General features: G+C 43.2%; 1 protein-coding gene across 1 annotated transcript in view; it reads left to right on the top strand.

Moving 5' to 3' along the window:
- The window catches only part of NCF4 (neutrophil cytosolic factor 4), an 87,208-nt gene that overhangs the window by 41,329 nt on the left and 24,613 nt on the right, over window positions 1-21,266 (top strand). Inside the window, exons 6-8 of the mRNA XM_077278430.1 lie at window positions 10,247-10,374; window positions 12,043-12,091; window positions 18,592-18,690. Of these exons, the coding sequence (XP_077134545.1) occupies window positions 10,247-10,374; window positions 12,043-12,091; window positions 18,592-18,690 (276 nt within the window). The remainder of the gene's footprint in view (window positions 1-10,246; window positions 10,375-12,042; window positions 12,092-18,591; window positions 18,691-21,266) is intronic.

Raw genomic sequence — 21,266 nt, forward strand, 5'->3', positions numbered from 1 at the left:
AGACTGTGTACCCACTATCCCTTATTAAGTTCAGTAAAGTCCCCATGTTTGAACGGAATTAGTGGTCCTGGCAAGCCAACACCATTGGTTACAGATGGACTGCATGGGCACAAGGCCTTCACAATACCAACACCCAGCTAGGACCCACAATTTCACGTGGCTTGACAGGGTAAGACGAATGTCTCTGCCACAGATACCACCCTGTGCCGTCTTATACGTGCAGCAGGGCTCAGTCAGTGTCAGTTCACATTTGAATTAAGAGTAACTTTCTCAGACACTGTACCTTTTAAATATATAGTGTTAGTTTGCTTTCTATGGGGGTTACATCCCCTATATCACTGTACTGCTAGTTTGCATATGCAAATTGTCTCTTCAGAGAGGAAGAGGACTTCCACTCTAGAGACATCAATAGTGTTCAAGTCCTCTTTCTCTCTGAAGAGACAATTTGCATATTTAATTTTCCTGAGGAGCATTCAAGTCATTTTAGTCTCCTCATACTGGCATGCCAAACCTGGAATGTCATTCTCCATAAGGATAAATCTTACTCCTTAGATCCCAGTCTTAGAGTCTCAACCAAGGAATCAGATCTCATACTTTGCATTGATGAGGAGCAATACCTTGAAACACCGTGTATGCAAATTGGGATGCTGAGTTGGTTTTTATCCTAAGTCATATTACAAGACTCGTTAAAGGGTCAATATTGACTTGTAGGATAGCTACTTCCAATAGGTGGCATTAGAGTTCAAGCCCTCTTCCTCACGAAAGAGACAATTTGCATATTTAATTTCCCAGAGGTGCTTGCAAGGCGTTTAAGTCTCCTCATGCTGGTGTGCCAGACCTGGCATGTCACTCTCTATAAGGAGAAAACTTATCCCTTAGATCTACTGCTAGTTTAATGTGCATTTTGGGAGTGATGGAATCTCATTAACAAGCCCTTCGCATCAAGGGAAGGAAGTAGTTTCTAGGAATCTAGCCTTTTCATTTGGTACTATATATTTTGCTATATTTCTTTATACACTCTCCTCTCTCTTTCTCATTTTTTGTGCTTTATTTCCTTGAGTTCTTCTGAGTTTGACTGATTTGTCTAGTTTGGTATTAAAGTATTTCTGCTATGATTTTATGATTATATGGTAGTGGTAGTTACATAGTAACCACATTCAGGAGTTTGCTTGCTGTAAAAAAATATAGAAAATGGAACATTTTTCCAATCATTGTTTGCTGTGATGTCAGTGATAATCTGTATATACAAATAGTTATTATTTTGGCTTGTAATGTCATGAAATAAAAATGTTATCAGAGTAGGCGTAGTATGAAAATAGTTCCTTAAAGTAACAATTTGTATTGGAGATAAAGGGGGCAAAGACTTTTGGGCAGGATGGTAACTCATTGGGGTCCTGGATTCAAATCCCACCAAGGACAACATGTTCATGGACTTTGCATGTTCTCTCTGTGTTTGCGTGGGTTTCCTCTGGGTTCTCCGGTCTAATCCCACACTACAAAGACATACTGATAGGGAATTTAGATTTTAGGCTCCAATAGGGACAGATTAAAATGTCTGTAAAACCACTGGAGAAAATACTGGCGCCATATAAGTAAGTTTAAGAAATAAACATTTCCAGTCAGTAATTCATTTGCCTAAGGTGGCTGCTTTTAGCAAACAATACATGGACTTCAAATGTCTACTTAAAGAGGATCTTTCACTAGTTGGGGCATGTTAAACTGACAATTTAATGGAATATCATGCAGCTTGTAAAGTTTAGGTTATAACCTTTGATAAACTAACGGGGTATTACCAGAGATTTTTCTCTGGGGGCGTGTGGTTCTTCTCTTGTATGACATTGACCAATCATAAGAAGGGAGTGACACAGAGTGGAAAAAGAACACGCCCCCAATAGCTTACAATAGACTTTCTCAGCGTGAGACATCTAATGACAGACAGTCTGCTCTCCTTACTGGTCTCACTGCAGACCTGTGTGTGATTAGAAAGTGCTGTCAGTAGAGATTACTTAGCTTTCATCTCACAGCAGTCTGTGTGTTGAGGGGCAGTACAGCACAGCTGATGGCACTGTAACTGGAGAACTGCATATGTGTTTGTAATGAAAAAAAAAACTCAGTTACGCTGTACTGTCCCTCCCCACACACTGGCTGCCTTGAGGTGGAAGCTGAAGGAGTGTTAGTAAAGGGGAGCAGACTCTTCTGTGTGAGACATAATTACAGACAGTCTAATCTCTTCACTGATATCACTGCAGAACTGTGTATGATTACACAATGTCGGGAGTGTGGTTAAAAAACCTTTTAGTTTTCATATCATGGTAGTCAGGCTTGGGGGGACAGTACAGCAGAGATGAGCTTTGTCTCATTACAAACAAGTCTGCAGCTGCAGAATTCCTCTCATGGTGCTGTCAGCTCAGCTGTACTTCCCTCCCCTTACAATGACATGAAAGCTGTGAGGTGTTTCTACCCACACTGCTTTCTCCTCTACTCCCAACACATCAAAATTACCTACTGCTCTGCAGGGAGATCAGTGATGACAGCAGCCTGTCTGTCATTACATGTCTCACATTAAGAAACCTTCTCTATCCTATTGTGGGGGCATTGTTCTTTTTTCACTCCGGTATGTTACTGCTTGCTTATGAATGGTCAGTATCATACAGGGAAAGAAGTATATGCCCCAGAGAAGAATTTCTGGTAATGGAAGAGAAATGAAAAAAAGAAAACTACATTTTACTCAGCTCTGCAACCATAAATCCGTTATGTGGCCAGTTTAAGATGTTAAAACTGCTGAAAACTCCTTTGAAAAGTATTTTTGAAGGGGTTATTGTTATGTGATATAATGGGAAATTTTCTTATTTTCCAGAATAAGAACCACTCTCTCTTGAGGGTTCAGTTTTATATTGCAGATTGGCCACATTAATCTCTGCTGCAGATCTCAGTTGTTGAGCTGTGTCTAATCTCAGTTTTCTGTGTACAATGTACAGTGATAGTGATCTGCTAATCAGTGCTGGGGGCAGGGTTGGACCAGGAGGCACAAGGTCAGTTGTCCTGTAATGATAATCTACTGCTGATAAAACACTGATTGTATTGACTGTTGTGAATTCTGTTCTCGAACTCCCTCCGGTGGTTATGAATGGTACTTTGGCGAGTTCTGTCCATGGACTCCCTCTGGTGGCTGTGAGTGGAGCTGCTGTTTCTGAGGTTCCTTCCTCAGCTGACCTCGTTTAGTCCTAGGCTGGCTGCTCTATTTAACTCCACTTAGATCGTTACTTGATGCCAGCTGTCAATGTCCTAGTACTGGTTCAGTTCTCTCTTGGATCTTTCAGATGACCTGTCTACTCCAGCAAAAGCTAAGTCCCTGCTAGTTTATTTGTTTACCACTGTTTTCTTGTCCAGCTTGCTATCATGATTCTGCCTTGCTAGCTGGAAGCTCTGGGATTCAGAGTGGCACCTCCACGCCGTGAGTCGGTGTGGGGTCTCTTTTGCACACTCTGCGTGGTTTTTTGGTAGTTTTTTATGCTGACCGCAAAGATACCTTTTCTATCCTCAAGTCTGTTTAGTTAAGTCTGGCCTGCTTTGCTGAAACCTATTTCATTCCTGTGTTTGTGACTTCCATCTTAACTCACAGTCAATATGTGTGGGGGGCTGCCTTTTTCCTTTGGGGAATTTCTCTGAGGCAAGTTAGGCTTATTTTCTATCTTTAGGGGTAGTTAGCTCTTAGGCTGTGAAGAGGCGTCTAGGCAGAGTCAGGTATGCTCCACAGCTATTTCTAGTTGTTGTGATAGGATTAGGGGTTGCGGTCAGCAGAGCTCCCACTTCCCAGAGCTTGTCCTGTATTACTAGTTTGCTCATTAGGTCATTCCTAGTGCTCCTAACCACCAGGTCATCATAACAGTACAGCTGGCCAATAAAGTGTTAATGCATCTCAATAGAGGGATAAAGGAAGTTCTGAGACCATTTTTTTTTTTTTTTTTCTGCAGCGTGTTTTGTTTTTCTTTTCCCCTAAATCTCTGGGTGGTTCAGGACACAGGTGTAGATATGGACATTCAAGGTCTGTCCTCTTGTGTGGATCAACTCACTGCAAGGGTACAAGGCATTCAAGATTATGTAGTTCAGAACCCGATGTTAGAACCCAGAATTCCAATTCCTGATTTGTTTTCTGGGGATAGATCTAAGTTCCTGAATTTCAAAAATAATTGTAGACTGTTTTTTGCTTTGAAACCCCGCTCCTCTGGTGACCCCATTCAGCAAGTAAAAATCATTATTTCTTTGCTACGTGGCGACCCTCAAGACTGGGCATTTTCCCTTGTGCCAGGAGATCCTGCATTGCGTAATGTAGATGCGTTTTTTCTGGCGCTTGGGTTGCTTTATGATGAACCAGATTCAGTGGATCAGGCAGAGAAAATCTTGCTGGCTTTATGTCAGGGTCAGGATGAAGCGGAGATATATTGTCAGAAGTTTAGAAAGTGGTCTGTGCTTACTCAGTGGAATGAGTGTGCCCTGGCGGCAATTTTCAGAAAGGGTCTTTCTGAAGCCCTTAAGGATGTTATGGTGGGATTCCCCACGCCTGCTGGTCTGAATGAGTCTATGTCCTTGGCCATTCAGATCGATCGACGCTTACGTGAGCGCAAAACTGTGCACCATTTGGCGGTATCTTCTGAGCAGAGGCCTGAGCCTATGCAATGTGATAGGACCTTGACGAGAGCTGAACGGCAAGAATACAGACGTCAGAATGGGCTGTGTTTTTACTGTGGTGACTCCACTCATGCTATCTCTGATTGTCCTAAACGCACTAAGCGGTTCGCTAGGTCTGCCACCATTGGTACGGTACAGCCAAAATTTCTTTTGTCCGTTACTCTGATTTGCTCTTTGTCATCCTATTCTGTTATGGCATTTGTGGATTCTGGCGCTGCCCTGAATTTGATGGACTTGGAGTTTGCCAGGTGCTGTGGTTTTTTCTTGGAGCCCTTACAGTATCCTATTCCATTGAGAGGAATTGATGCTACGCCTTTGGCCAAGAATAAGCCTCAGTACTGGACTCAATTGACCATGTGCATGGCTCCTGCACATCAGGATATTCGCTTTTTGGTGTTGCATAATCTGCATGATGTGGTCGTTTTGGGTTTGCCATGGCTACAGGTCCATAATCCAGTATTGGATTGGAAATCAATGTCTGTATCTAGTTGGGGTTGTCAAGGGGTACATGGGGATGTCCCATTATTGTCAATTTCATCTTCCCATCCTTCTGAAGTCCCTGAGTTCTTGTCAGATTACCGGGATGTATTTGATGAGCCCAAATCCAGTGCCCTACCTCCTCATAGGGATTGTGATTGTGCTATTAATTTGATTCCTGGTAGTAAGTTTCCGAAGGGCCGACTGTTCAATTTATCTGTGCCAGAACACGCCGCTATGCGGAGTTATGTAAAGGAGTCCTTGGAGAAAGGGCATATTCGCCCGTCGTCGTCACCGTTGGGAGCAGGGTTCTTTTTTGTGGACAAGAAGGATGGTTCTCTGAGACCTTGTATAGATTACTGCCTTCTCAATAAAATCACCGTCAAATTTCAGTACCCTTTGCCGCTACTGTCTGATTTGTTTGCTCGGATTAAGGGGGCTAGCTGGTTCACCAAGATAGATCTTCGAGGGGCGTATAATCTTGTGCGTATTAAACAGGGCGACGAATGGAAAACAGCATTTAATACGCCCGAGGGCCATTTTGAGTACCTGGTGATGCCATTCGGGCTTTCTAATGCTCCATCTGTGTTTCAGTCCTTTATGCATGACATCTTCCGAAAGTACCTGGATAGATTCATGATTGTATATTTGGATGATATTTTGGTCTTTTCGGACGATTGGGAGTCTCATGTGAAGCAGGTCAGAATGGTGTTCCAGGTCCTTCGTGCTAATTCCTTGTTTGTGAAGGGGTCTAAATGTCTCTTTGGAGTTCAGAAGGTTTCATTTTTGGGCTTCATTTTTTCCCCTTCTACTATCGAGATGGACCCTGTTAAAGTTCAGGCCATTTATGATTGGACTCAGCCTACTTCTGTGAAGAGCCTTCAGAAATTCCTGGGCTTTGCTAATTTTTACCGTCGCTTCATCACTAATTTTTCTAGTGTTGTTAAACCATTGACTGATTTAACCAAGAAAGGTGCGGATGTGGTCAATTGGTCCTCTGCGGCCGTGGAGGCTTTTCAGGAGTTGAAGCGTCGTTTTTCTTCTGCCCCTGTGTTGTGTCAGCCAGATGTTTCGCTCCCGTTTCAGGTCGAGGTGGATGCTTCTGAGATTGGAGCAGGGGCTGTTCTATCTCAAAGAAGTTCTGATGGCTCGGTGATGAAACCATGTGCTTTCTTTTCTAGAAAGTTTTCGCCTGCTGAGCGCAATTATGATGTGGGCAATCGAGAGTTGTTGGCTATGAAGTGGGCGTTCGAGGAGTGGCGACATTGGCTTGAAGGAGCCAAGCATCGCGTGGTGGTCTTGACGGATCACAAGAATCTGACTTATCTCGAGTCTGCCAAGTGGTTGAATCCTAGACAGGCTCGATGGTCGCTGTTTTTCTCCCGCTTTGATTTTGTGGTTTTGTACCTTCCGGATTCTAAGAATGTGAAGGCTGATGCCCTTTCAAGGAGTTTTGTGCCTGATTCTCCGGGAGTTCCTGAGCTGGCTGGTATTCTCAAAGAGGGGGTCATTTTGTCTGCCATCTCCCCTGATTTGCGGCGGGTGCTGCAGGAGTTTCAGGCTGATAGACCTGACCGTTGCCCAGCGGAGAAACTGTTTGTCCCTGATAGATGGACTAGGTAGAGTTATCTCTGAGGTTCATTGTTCGGTGTTGGCTGGTCATCCTGGAATCTTTGGTACCAGGGATTTGGTGGCTAGATCCTTTTGGTGGCCTTCCTTGTCACGGGATGTGCGTTCTTTTGTGCAGTCCTGTGGGACTTGTGCTCGGGCTAAGCCCTGCTGTTCTCGTGCCAGTGGGTTGCTTTTGCCCTTGCCGGTCCCGAAAAGGCCCTGGACGCATATTTCCATGGATTTTATTTCAGATGTCCCTGTCTCTCAAAGGATGTCGGTTATCTGGGTGGTTTGTGATCGCTTCTCTAAGATGGTCCATTTGGTACCTTTGCCTAAATTGCCTTCCTCCTCTGATTTGGTTCCATTGTTTTTCCAGCACGTGGTTCGTTTACATGGCATTCCGGAGAACATCGTGTCGGACAGAGGTTCCCAGTTTGTTTCGAGGTTTTGGCGGTCCTTTTGTGCTAAGATGGGCATTGATTTGTCTTTTTCTTCAGCTTTCCATCCTCAGACAAATGGCCAAACCGAACGAACCAATCAGACTTTGGAGACATATCTGAGATGCTTTGTTTCTGCTGATCAGGATGATTGGGTGTCCTTCTTGCCTTTGGCTGAGTTCGCCCTTAATAATCGGGCCAGCTCGGCCACTTTGGTTTTGCCTTTTTTCTGTAATTCTGGTTTCCACCCTCGTTTTTCTTCAGGACAGGTTGAGCCTTCGGACTGTCCTGGTGTGGATTCTGTGGTGGACAGGTTGCAGCAGATTTGGACTCACGTGGTGGACAATTTGACATTGTCCCAGGAGAAGGCTCAACGTTTCGCTAACCGCCGTCACTGTGTTGGTCCCCGATTTCGTGTTGGGGATTTGGTTTGGTTATCGTCTCGTTATGTTCCTATGAAGGTTTCGTCTCCTAAGTTTAAGCCTCGTTTCATTGGTCCTTATAAGATTTCTGAAATTCTTAATCCTGTGTCATTTCGTTTGGACCTTCCAGTTTCTTTTGCCATCCATAATGTGTTCCATAGGTCGTTATTGCGGAGATATGTGGCTCCTATGGTTCCCTCCGTCGACCCTCCTGCCCCGGTGTTGGTTGAGGGGGAGTTGGAGTATGTGGTGGAGAAGATTTTAGATTCTCGTATTTCGAGACGGAAACTTCAGTACCTAGTCAAGTGGAAAGGTTATGGTCAGGAGGATAATTACTGGGTGGTTGCCTCTGATGTTCATGCTGCTGATCTTGTTCGTGCCTTTCATTTGGCTCGTCCTGATCGGCCTGGGGGCTCTGGTGAGGGTTCGGTGACCCCTCCTCAAGAGGGGGTACTGTTGTGAATTCTGTTCTCGAACTCCCTCCGGTGGTTATGAATGGTACTTCGGCGAGTTCTGTCCATGGACTCCCTCTGGTGGCTGTGAGTGGAGCTGCTGGTTCTGAGGTTCCTTCTTCAGCTGACCTCGTTTAGTCCTAGGCTGGCTGCTCTATTTAACTCCACTTAGATCGTTACTTGATGCCAGCTGTCAATGTCCTAGTACTGGTTCAGTTCTCTCTTGGATCTTTCAGATGACCTGTCTACTCCAGCAAAAGCTAAGTCCCTGCTAGTTTATTTGTTTACCACTGTTTTCTTGTCCAGCTTGCTATCATGATTCTGCCTTGCTAGCTGGAAGCTCTGGGATGCAGAGTGGCACCTCCACGCCGTGAGTCGGTGTGGGGTCTCTTTTGCACACTCTGCGTGGTTTTTTGGTAGTTTTTTATGCTGACCGCAAAGATACCTTTTCTATCCTCAAGTCTGTTTAGTTAAGTCTGGCCTGCTTTGCTGAAACCTATTTCATTCCTGTGTTTGTGACTTCCATCTTAACTCACAGTCAATATGTATGGGGGGCTGCCTTTTTCCTTTGGGGAATTTCTCTGAGGCAAGTTAGGCATATTTTCTATCTTTAGGGGTAGTTAGCTCTTAGGCTGTGAAGAGGCGTCTAGGCAGAGTCAGGTACGCTCCACGGCTATTTCTAGTTGTTGTGATAGGATTAGGGGTTGCGGTCAGCAGAGCTCCCACTTCCCAGAGCTTGTCCTGTATTACTAGTTTGCTCATTAGGTCATTCTAGTGCTCCTAACCACCAGGTCATCATAACAATTGACACAACCTAGTGGAGCGCCCGCTAGAGCCGTGGGATACTCGGGCTGGGTCCAACGGCTCTTCGAGGGGTTGTCACGGCAGCTGTGACCCGGTCCGTGACCCTAGGCGTCCAATAAAAATGATGAGGGAAAGTTTGTGGGGGATTTTACATGACGCCACATATGGTGTTCGGCAATGAGTAGCCGACGCTGCTTAAGGAGACCGCTGGCACCGATGGTGACGCAGCTGGGATGGTTCTCCTCCCCACAGGTGGAATGGGACCCCAGGGCTGCCAGTATAGTTTTGAAAGGAATCATGGACGTTGGGGTGCAGGACTGAGGGTGCAGGAAATAACTGGAGGACCAAAGGATTGTAGTTTTCTTTACCTTTACTGGGTAGTAGAAGATGCAGGCTGGGGCATGGGTAACAGGTGATGATTGGGGTCTGTGCAGCCTGGAAGCAATGAAGGATCCACCTAGCCAGGTGGGTTCGCAGGCCTTCCTTCCTGTGCTGTTCTCTTAGGTTCCTGCTGTCTGAAGCTCTGCACAAGTCCCTCCCACTATCTGTCAATTTGTGTAAAATGTTACCTGCATGGCAGGCCGCTTGAGCCTATTCCAGGTGTCGCTCCTTGGTGGCGGCTCTGGGCTCTGATATGCTGCAGTGCCGCTGGGTGTTAGATGGGCCAGGAGACCTGCAGTCTCCTGCCCTCCAGATTTAGCTGCCGGGACTTCAGTACCCGAGCAACCACGGACTCCGGTGTCTGGTTTCTGGCGCTCAGCTCTGGGGTGAGCTTGGTCACAGCTCCACTCCCCAGGCTCTCCTCGACTATCCTCCTCTCCTCTCACTCTCAGACTACAGATTGACTAACCCTGCCTCCACGCCAGAACTTATAGGAAAGCACTCCTGAAACCGAGTGTTAGAGCTCCCCCTTCTGGTCTGGAGTAAGGAAAGTGTTGGATGCTGGTATTACCTGGTAAGGGGACCCCTCCTTGCTTCCAGGCATGATATCACCCCCTGTGAGGGAGGCAATGCCACTGTGGCAACCGGACTCCTGGGGTGCCACACTAATAAGTGACACATTCCTGTATTCAGACACTCTGCTGCTACATGATACTGCTGTTACATTACATAGTAAAACATTCTGACAGATTCTCTTTAATGACTGAAAAAGTGTTTTTTACTTCTTATACTTGTATATCGAAATCATATTCTGCAGTGCTTTTACTGAAAAAAAAAGAGATTCTTTTTCCAAACCCCCACCACCTCTGTAACCATTATAGTGGTTTGCTATTAATGTTTGATTTCATGTTCATACTACTACACTACCACAATTAAAATTCCTTGCATTGTCATTTCCATCTCTGATCTACAGGCACTTCTGACCTCACCTGTCTGGATTCTGTTAGATGAAGATCTTCGGTTATTCTTCTACCAAACAACAAACGACAGTGAAAGAATCCCTCGAGCCCTGCGCAGGTTACGCCCTCAGACTCGGAGAATGTACGACTTCCTTTGTAAACTGGATATTCAGTGCATCATGTCTTTTTCAATAGCTATGGCAGAGAAAAATGAAGGGAGCCCGTGTGTATTAGATTAGAGATGAACGAAATGGTCGATTTCGACCAGAACCAATGATCAACTCTTTTCGACTGAACATTCAAAATTGTTCAAACCACTGATCAGGCATGTTGGATTATTTTTTTGGCCAATGATCAGATCTTAACCCCTTTCTGACCTCTGACAGGATAGTACGTCCGAGGTTAGATCCCCTGCTTTGATGTGGGCTCCGGCGGTGAGCCCACATCAAAGCAGCGACATGTCAGCTATTTTGAACAGCTGACATGTGCGCACAATAGTGGCGAGTGGAATTGCGATCCACCCGCCGCTATTAACTAGTTAAATGCGGCATTTAACTACCACTTCCGGCCGCGTGGCCAGAAATGCACTTCAGAATCACCCGATCTATCAATAAAAAAAAATTAACCTGATCGCTAAACAGAGTAGCGATGAAAAAATTTGAAACTCCAAAATTACGGTTTTTTGGTCGCCGCAACATTGCATTAAAATGCAACAACAGGCGATCAAAAGAACATATCTGCACAAAAATGGTATCACTAAAAACATCAGCTCTGCATGCAAAAAATAAGCCCTCACCCGACCCCAGATCACGAAAAATGGAGACGCTACAGGTATCGGAAAAAGGCCCAATTTTTTTTTTCACCACTTATATAAAAAATAACCTAGACATGTTTGGTGTCTATGAACTCGTAATGACCTGGAGAATCATAATGGCAGGTCAGTTTTAGCATGTAGTGAACCTAGCAAAAAAGCCAAACAAAAAACACGCATGGGATTGCACTTTTTTTTGCAATTTCACCACACTTTGAATTTTTTTCCCATTTTCTAGTACACGACATGGTAGAACCAATGGTGTCATTCAAAAGTACATCTCGTCCCGCAAAAAATAAGCCCTGAAATGGCCATATTGACGGAAAAATAAAAAAGGTATTGCTCTGGGAAGAAGGGGAGTGAAAAATGAACCCGGAAAAACTGAAAATCCCAAGGTCATGAAGGGGTTAAGCTGAAAAAGTCCAATATTGGCCGATGTAGTCTGATGTTTTTTGAGCCACCGACCAACAATTTATAAGCTGGCCTATTTTCATCAAATGTATATGACTTTTTTTGAGGCAGTACAGCATATGAAACTGAACGTGCTAGAGTTAGGGCTCGTTCACACTTTCTGGAACGAGTGCTCTCCATGTTTTACACAGATAACACTGGTAGCTATAATTATAGTCTATGGGGCTGTTCACATGTGTTTTTCCTCGGAGCAAGTGGTCCCCTGAAAATAATGGAGACATGTCCAATTTTGATTTGAGAGTCGGATCAGAATTGGTAGTGCCAGTCTATGCGTCCATGAAAAAATGGTCCATGAAAGAAACGATTTTCATGGACTGTCAGAAAGGAGAAGGTGGAGAATCTTTGGTGACACTTGGACCACACTCTGATCAAACTCTGATTAAAATAGTTTTTTAGTTTTTTCTTGTACGTGAGAAAATCATATGTGCGAATGAGCCCTTAGTATTACTGTAAATTTCAGAATAGGACCACATTGATGTGAAAAGGCAGAGACAAGAGTAAACTATATGTATTTTTTTCTTCTGACAGTAAGAAGAACTCTCAGACCATTTCAGATATGGAGAGACCACGGGCAGAGGTAATAATATTGTTATAAGGATTCAGTAAGAAAATAATCAATATAGCTTTTATAATCTATAATTTGCCGATCTTGCTTGGCTTAGTAATTATATTCTTATTAGTATCTATCATTCTGAGTTGCACATTTCTCTATTTAATTGTGCAAATTTTTTTGAAAAAGAAAGGTTTAGCGCCGAGACCTCTAGTCTGTAATTGTAGGACACGTCTGATTTTGTTATCAATATGTTGATCTTTTGGGCATAAAAATGATCCTTAAAATCCTGGAAATCCTGGAAATTGTTTATGCGAACCTGCAATAGAATTTTGGTTTGGGCATGCACAGAAACTCAATGGCAGTGAGCCCAAATTTTGACTTAAAGGGAATCTGTTACCAGGTTTTTTTCACCTAATCTGAGATGAGCATAATGTAGAGGCAGTGACCCCGATTCCAGCAATGTTTCAGTTACTGGGCTGCTTGCTGTAGTTTTGATAAAATAACTTTTTTTATCAGCAGGAAAAAAATCACTAGAGGACTAGTAAAGCTGCTACCAAGTAATCAAGCATACTAATCAGCTCTGTATAACCCCGCCCACACCACTGATTGGCTGCTTTCTGCCCACATACACAAAAAGCTGACAGTCAGTGGTGTGGGCGGGGTTATACAGAGCTCAGCATTTAGAGAACTGTTAGATCTGCAGTAGATAAAACTGTGATTTTTTTCAAAATAACAGCAAGCAGCCCAGTAAGTGATACATCACTGGAATCATGGTCTCTGCGCCTATATTATGCTGCTCTCAGATGCGATAGCAAAATCCTGCTGACAGATTCTCTTTAAATACTGCACCCTTTTGCAACAGATCCGATCTCTCTCTTTCATATTCATGAGGATCTCCATATACGTATCTTTTTATCTCTTATCTTTATCACTTTTTAATTTGCAACTTTTAAGTCCCCTGTGAAGACCGAATCATAGAGAAAAGAGTTTATAAAATTAAGAAATCAACTCTGTGGTACAAGTCTAGGATTACCATCACACCTAAGAGGGACGTTCACCTCTAGGGTCATCCCTTCGCCTGACGTGCCCCGCTGCATTCCCTAATAGGAGAAATTCAATAAGGTTGATTACCATAGTCGATCAACAAACCAGTTTTAATGGTATAACGTTTTACAGAATTACATACCATAATCTCCAGGAGCCGCTCTAGACATGCTTGGCATCGTGCTGGGGATTGTGGTCGTTCAATATAATGAGCAGACTAATGTATTTATAGAGTGGAGCTCAAAGCTGGATGTCTCTTTCTCGCTTAATAGGCAGATAAAATTCTGTCCCTGTGATCTATGTATTCACATAAGTGAAAGATCTGATTAGATGTCTATGTAAATGAGATGGAGTTATACGGAAAATCGGGGCTTTTCATATCATTATGACTCACAAAGGTCAAAATTAGTTATTATGTGCCCAAAATATGTATGCTTATGCCTGGTAAAATAAAAGTACGTTATACTGAATGGATACAAGATATTAAACCTTATATTTAATACCATTAAGTGCACTGAAATAATCTCTTTGTGCTGAGTATATACATTTAAAAAATACAACAGGAAGAAAATTAAAGGCCCGCTTAGATGAGCCAGAGCCGGTAATGGTCCTGTGTAAAAATGCCAGCTATGACCCAACGAACTGGGGATGTTCTTCCCATAACATGATGCAGCATAGGGACATTATGATCACATTAATTCAGTTACTATGAGTTTTCATCGGCCAGTGTAAACAGGCCAGTAAAAAGAGCACTGATCGTGCCAATCCGGGTCAAAACTGGCCTGTCTAAATGATCTTTAACCCTCACTGGCACTCCTCATTTGACAATTTGGGTAGAAATATTTTGGAAAACCTAATATCTTATGGTATTAACCCTCAAAGTTTTTAAAGCAGCATTTAGAAATGTTGTTAATACGGGTGGTTCACAGTAATTAAAAGGGTTTTCTGGTGAAAAAAGGTATAATCTATCCACAGGACAGATGATATAGATAAGGTGTGAGCAATTAATTTTCCCAAGGGGCCACTTGAAAGACCGTGACTATTATGGAGGGTCGAACCAATAGGCTGAAATTAATTCTTCTCAATATTAATATTAACATATTAATTATAATTGTTTTATATTATTATCAATTGTATCACTTAATATTGAGCAGAATTAAGTATGCTGACATCCCCCTATATGCTGTATGAGCCTTCACATAGCCCGCTATATAAAGTATAAGCCCTCACATAGCCTCTATATATACAATATGATCCCTCACATAGCCCCCTTTATACAATATGAGCCCTTACATAGCCACTCTATATACAGTCTGAGCCCCCGCATAGCCTCCTATACACAGTATGAGCCCCCGCATAGCCTCTCTATATACAGTATGAGCCCCCACATAGCCTCCTATACACAGTATGAGCTCCCACATAGCCACTCTAGATACAGTATGAGCCCCCACATAGCTCCCTAAATACAAGAAGAGCCTTCACATAGCCTCCTATATAGAGTATGAACCCCCATATAGCCTCTCTATATACAGTATGAGCCCCAGCATAGCTGCTCTATAAACAGTATGAGCCACCACATAGCCTCCTATACACAGTATGAGCTCCCACATAGCCGTTCTATATACAGTATGAGCCCCCACATAGCCTCTCTATATACAGTATGAGCCCCCACATAGCCTCCTATACAAAGTATGAGCTCCCACATAGCCGCTCTATATACAGTATGAGCTCCCACATAGCCGCTCTATATACAGTATGAGCCCCCGCATAGCCTCTATATATACAATATGATCCCTCACATAGCCCCCTTTATACAATATGAGCCCTTACATAGCCACTCTATATACAGTCTGAGCTCCCACATAGCCGCTCTATATACAATATGAGCCCAGTGTTAAAACACATATTGCCTGCCATATAGAGTAAGAGGCCTCAAACAGCCCACTATATAAATTATAAGCCCCCACATAGCACTCTAAACACAGTATGAACCCTCATATAGCCCGCTGAATGCATGCAAACATCACATATGAAAAAATATAACACATACAGACCTCGCTCCCTTTCCCCAGCGCTCTGCTTCTGTCTCCTGTAAACTGACTCTCTGCGTAGGAGAAGCGATGTAGTGACATCATTGTGTCTGCTGATTGGTGGAAGAAGGAGCTGATGGTTCCCTCCACCACCATATACTCATCCCTGTTTTCATCCCAAGGATGCAGAGAGAGATGACAGCGGGAGAGGGCATGGTTCAGTTCATGGGCCAGTGTTTCAGCCCTTCGGATGCCTCGGGTAAGACTGGAACAGCCAGCGGGCCTGTTGTAGCTTGTGGGCCACAGTTTGTGCAGCTCTGACCTAGATGATAGGTGATAACTTATTGATCAGTGGTGATCCAACCAACGTTTAGCAAAATGGGGAACTGTCAATGCTGTCAAATTGGAGCGCCGGGGAGTAAAGACGACCTCCACTCCATTCATTCCTTATGTGGCTGCCAAGTGCTGCGCTCTGCTTTTTCCCGGCAGCCCCTTAGAGAATGAATGGAGAGGTGGAAGAGCATCCAAGCTCCCATTCCATTTTGAAATGGCGATAAAAGTGCCCGGTCAGGGTTAGAAATTCCCCATTTTACCCATCACTGTGGGTCCCGACGATTGGACTCCCTCCAGACAGTAAGGTATCACCTTTGGACACATGATAACTTCTTATCACTGGACAAACTATTTAAAGCAAAGTGGGATAGATCGTCAATATGAAATCGGTTGTGTTCTGACATCAGCTGAAATCTGCTCAGGATTTTTCGTCCTATTTTGAATAGGAGCTGTTCTGCAGTAACCAGCAGTGGCTGCTACACATTGAATAGAGCTGCACTCAGTAGCCCTGTTCCATGTTTGCACCCAGCAGCCATCAGAGCTGTCTTAGCTGATCAGTTGGGGGGTGGAGGTGGCACTCAGACCCTCGCTAATTTCATATTGATGACCTAGCAACATTTTCCGCCCTTTAATTGATACACATGCAATTAATTTAAACTGCACATTTGCTTTGTATGCAGCAGTACATTTTCCATCCCATAATACGGAATAACTTATGTTTTGTGAATGTCAGCGGAGCTAGTGATATTAGGTATTACTTACCCTTGAACCATTACCACTAGGTTGGATGGTAAAAAGGCCAATGATTGATGCTACTTAATATTTACACTAACTTGCAGGAAGCCCCCAAAAAACAGCCGGACCACCCAAAGTACCAGAAGCATCAGGGAGGCACATACCCTTCAACCTGCTAATTTAGACACCCATTTAGAGCTGCCATTAACAGGACAATCAAAGCACATTTTATACAAAAACACAATAAAAAAGAGAACACTAGACATCCGAGTTTACAATAAACAGGAACGGTGCTGCCCAAACTGCTGCGGCCATGCTACCGCTAAGCTGGGTCACTTTTGGCTGGCTCTGCCGTTCTGGTCCAAGTGTTGGCCTTCTTCTAGGTCCTCATATAATACCAGTCAATCCATAAAATAAGTAATCCTGTGCAGCTGCCTTTTCATCAATTTAAGTAACAATCATGGGATCAGGGCAGCAAACTTTTGGTCACATAGTTCCCCTTCAGTAGTGATAGAAGTACCCTGTGCAAGCATGGTGCCTCCTCCACTGTAGGCTATACAACGATTTGGGTAACATAACCCCAAAACTGACCCTGTGTAAGACCCATTACATGCTCTTGTAAATACAGAGAAGGTCAATGCTCCTAATACAGTTCCTGCTCCAGTTCTGGTCCACAGCAGGTCCTGTCACCTTCTTGCTCCATATACCTACATATACTGATCTTTCTCTCTCTGATAAGTGTAGGTGTACTTTGTATTTTCGCTTCACTGCATTTTATCCAGTGCACAGTTGGAGCAAAGACATCGGGTTAATGCTTCAATGAGGCTTCACCAAGGGTTATATACAGAGAGAAGCTAAGAGTACAGGAAAGCTGCAATGCAGTGAAAGCTAAACCTCTCCATAATGAGGCGTACCAGCCAGTGCATGACATCTTATACTTTTCTGAAATTAGCTCATTAATTGAAGATGGTTTTTAATATCAATTTTAACTCAATGATCTAATAAAAAATGTTCTATATAAACTTAAATAGCCTCTGTTCTTTCTTAGATCTAGTTGTCTATTTATCTATAGCAAAAAAGTGGAACAGCACAGTATCAAATTAGCGAGTGCTCAGGTCTCCTCAGCAATGCATCCACACTTGCCCCAATCCAGATAAAGTAAAAAGGAAGGCAGCACTCCATAGACTTTCAAGTGAAAAAAGTGGACTTATTCAGACCCACATGGGGGTCTGAATAAATCCACTTTTTTCACTTCAAAGTCTATAGAGTGCTGCCTTCTTTTTTACTCTATCTATCTATCTATCTATCTATCTATCTATCTATCTATCTATCTATCTGTCTATCATCTATCTGTCTATCTATTTATTTTCTATCCATTGTGAGAAGGTAGCACTCGTGGCACCACGACAGAGAGGGGCCAGAAGACTGTGGTGTCTGATTTCACATACTCCTGCACTAATTAGAAGCACTTCACCTTCAAGTTAAACAGTGCAGGTTTCAGCTAGCAGTGCAGGGGTTAATCTGTTCAACTGACCATTCCTGGAGCTTTCCTGCTTAGCTGCTCTCTGCTGTTCGGTGTTGGCCACTCCCCTCTGATATTTATACTCACTTCTAGCAATCAGGGATTGCCAGTGTTAGTTAGTTTCATACTGCCTGGTTGTGGAGTTGGAGGTGTTGGTTGTTTGAAGAGGCGTTTGGAGAGTTGTCCAGAAGACTGTTGCTTGATGATTTGTATATGTGCATATTCTCATCCTCTCCTATTTGTTATTTATAATAATAATAATCTTTATTTTTATATAGCGTTAACATATTCCGCAGCGCTTTACAGTTTTGCACACATTATCCTTCCTTTACTTCCCGGTGTTCCACTCTACTGTTTGTGAGTGCATATTTGTATGATTGGTATTTCATTTATCCCTGTACGTTTTCCCTTGCTAGTCTGGTTTCTGTATTCTTATACACTAAAATTCCCCACCTCCCTGGGTGGGAGAGGGGATGATAAGGGCAGATTAAGGAGCTCAGCATGGCACGTGGCCCCGGCATCTTTACCATCAGAAGTAATTTGGGAAAAAGGGATAGCTAGGGCCCCATTGCCCATAGTTTTAGGGATAGGGAAGGAGCCTCTAGCCCTGATATATCCTGTAACAGTGCCTTGACAGTCACTGTTAAAATACTGAAGGGGAGATATGTGTCACTGAGAATGTTAGCCTCAGTGATATGAACCCAGAAGTATGTTCCAGCATGTTATGTGCTGAGAGGAGTTTATCTATCTATCTTATATATAGATATTTATCTATCAATCAATCAATCAATCACATATCTATTAACTATCTATCTATCTATCATTGATCTATTTACAATTTTTTTTATTTCTTTTCTTAGGCTCTGTTTGACTTTAAAGGGAATGCTGACCAAGAACTTAACTTTAAGTGTGGAGATCTCATATATCTTTTGAGCCGAGTCAACAAAAACTGGTTGGAGGTAAAAAAGGGGCAAGTTGGCTGAGTATAAAGACACATTCACATTCTCAGTATCTGGTCAGTATTTTACATCAGTATTTCTAAGCCAAAACCAGGAGTGGGTGAGAAATGTAGAAGTGGTGACGTGTTTCTATTATACTTTTCCTCTGATTGTTCTACTCCTGGTTTGGGGTTTACAAATGCTGTGTGAACATAGCCTGTTATGTTGAAAATGGTATCTGATGTGCAGGTTTGATATTATAGAGCAGGAGGAGCTGATCAGATTGATGTACATTTTTTGGAGAACGTTTCAGTAAAAGTTGCATTTTATGCATACAAATCGCTAGTGTTTGCATGTATATGAGTCCAGTGGGCGGTCCTACACAGTGATTTACAGTCTTCTCTGTATGACTGTGCATGTAGATATAACTGTCAATCACTAGTAGCACCGCCCACTGGACTCATATGCAGGCAAACACCAGAGATTTCAATGCATAAATACAAGTTATACTGAATCTTTTGCAAGAAACCAATATATCATTCTACTCAGCTTCTTTTTCTCTACAGCATGCTGTCCACCGATCAGACTACATGTACAATGTGACAGGCTCTCTTTAAACAAAGGTAATTAAGTGATTATTAATAATTATCCCCAATCATCACCTTCAAGGATCACTGAAAGAACTCACTTGCCTACGGGTGTTTTAATTTTATTGAAAATGATCTTGTGGCAATGTCTGCAACAGTAATAAAACCCTGCGTGATAGATGTAGTGTAGACCGAAGCTGCAGATTCTCTATAAGAAGGAGGGCAGTGTGCTGAAGATATGTCAGTGATAGATCTCGGCCATAAGGGATCCTTAGACATGACATTGACCTGGGTATAAAACAGATGTCTCTGGTCTGAAGATTTGTAATATACAGGAATGAGAATTATGATTCACGTTCCTATTTATTAGGTTATATAATAAAAAATAATAATACAATAATCCAAAAATCTGGTAAACAGTAGAAGAATTTATAGACTTTCACTGTTCTAAAGGTTCGCTATTTTCATCTTAAGGCCGGTGTCACACTTGCGAGTGCAATGCAAGAAAGTCTCGCGATTCTCTCGCATCAATACCCGGCACTCGGGACCGTAACGTTCAGCTGCATAGAAATACATGCAGCTGCACACTCTGGTCCCGAGTGCCGGCGGCAGTGCCGGGTGTTGAGGTGCGAGACTCGTGCTAGTTTCTCGCATTGCACTCGCAAGTGTGACCCCGGCCTAACTTGTAAACTTGAGAAACCATGGCATGATCCTGCATCAGAAGGATGACTTCATATACTGTCTTTTTGTGTATACCACTGTATATGTTAATATGTCATCAGTTAATGTCCAATAAGAAATTGTCCTCATTGTCGGTAATGATCTACAATACTGTGCAAAAGTTTTTGGGCAGGTGTGAAAAAATGCTGCAAAGTAAGAATGCTTTCAAAATAAAAATGTTATTAGTTTATTTTTTTTCAATCAATAAAATGCAAAGTCAATGATCAAAAGAGAAATCTAAGTCACATCAATATTTGGTGTCACCGCCCTTTGCCTTCAGAACATCATCCATTCTTGTATATACACTTGCACATAGATTTTGAAGGAACTGGGGAGGGTGGTTGCGTCAAACATCTTGGAGAACTAACCACAGACCTTCTGTGGATGTAGGCTTGTACAAGTACTTCTGTCTCTTCATGTAATCAGAAATAGACTCGATTATGTTGAGTTCAAGGCTCTGTGGAGCTGTTTCGTCACTTTCAGAACTCTTTGTTCTCCTATAGTTCTAAATGGCAATGCCTAATGGTATTGCATGATGCATCTACCTGTTTTTCTCAGCATTGAGGGCACCAAGAACTTGTCAACATTGTGAAGTGTAGACGCAATGGTCGGCCAAGGAAACTAAGTGCAGCAGATGAAAGACACATCATGCTTACTTGCTTTTGAAATAAGAATATATCCAGCAATGCCATCAGCTCAGAACTGGCTGCAACCAGTGGGACCCAGCTACACCCATCTACTGTTTGGAGAGGTTTGACCACAAGTGGTCTACACAAATTAATTCTAGCTAAAAAACACACATTCGACATGGAAATCATTACAGCCGGCAGGTGGCGCTCATGGTTCACGGACCCACTGTTCGCACTGGGCTGGCCCTGCCTAGGAATGGGCATAGTTTAATGACTACCAGGTGTTCACTGGAGCTCCTGATGGTGGAGAGAAGCTTGGCTTGGCAGGCTTGGCTGCACTCCAAGGCAATCTCCAGTCCAGCAGCTGCTGACCCCAGGGGTCAGGTTCCCTGACACAGACTAGGGTCTACGTTCAGACTGGACTAATTCGGATACTGCCAGAATGGCTTCAGGATACAGGTGCCACTGATGTGGCTTCAGTGTTTGGAAACTGTGTTGTAGCAGTCCAATACACAGATTAATCGGAGGCACATGTTCAGACACACAGGTCTCGGATTCTGATTCAAAGTCTGGACACACGGGAACTGGGGGATGAGTTTCAGATACTGGCCGCACGATTTCAGAAAGATCCAAGGCGCAAGAGAATTCTCGTAGGTTAAAA

The sequence above is a fragment of the Ranitomeya variabilis genome, chromosome 8 (assembly GCF_051348905.1).
Source record: "Ranitomeya variabilis isolate aRanVar5 chromosome 8, aRanVar5.hap1, whole genome shotgun sequence".
Taxonomy (NCBI): domain Eukaryota; kingdom Metazoa; phylum Chordata; class Amphibia; order Anura; family Dendrobatidae; genus Ranitomeya; species Ranitomeya variabilis.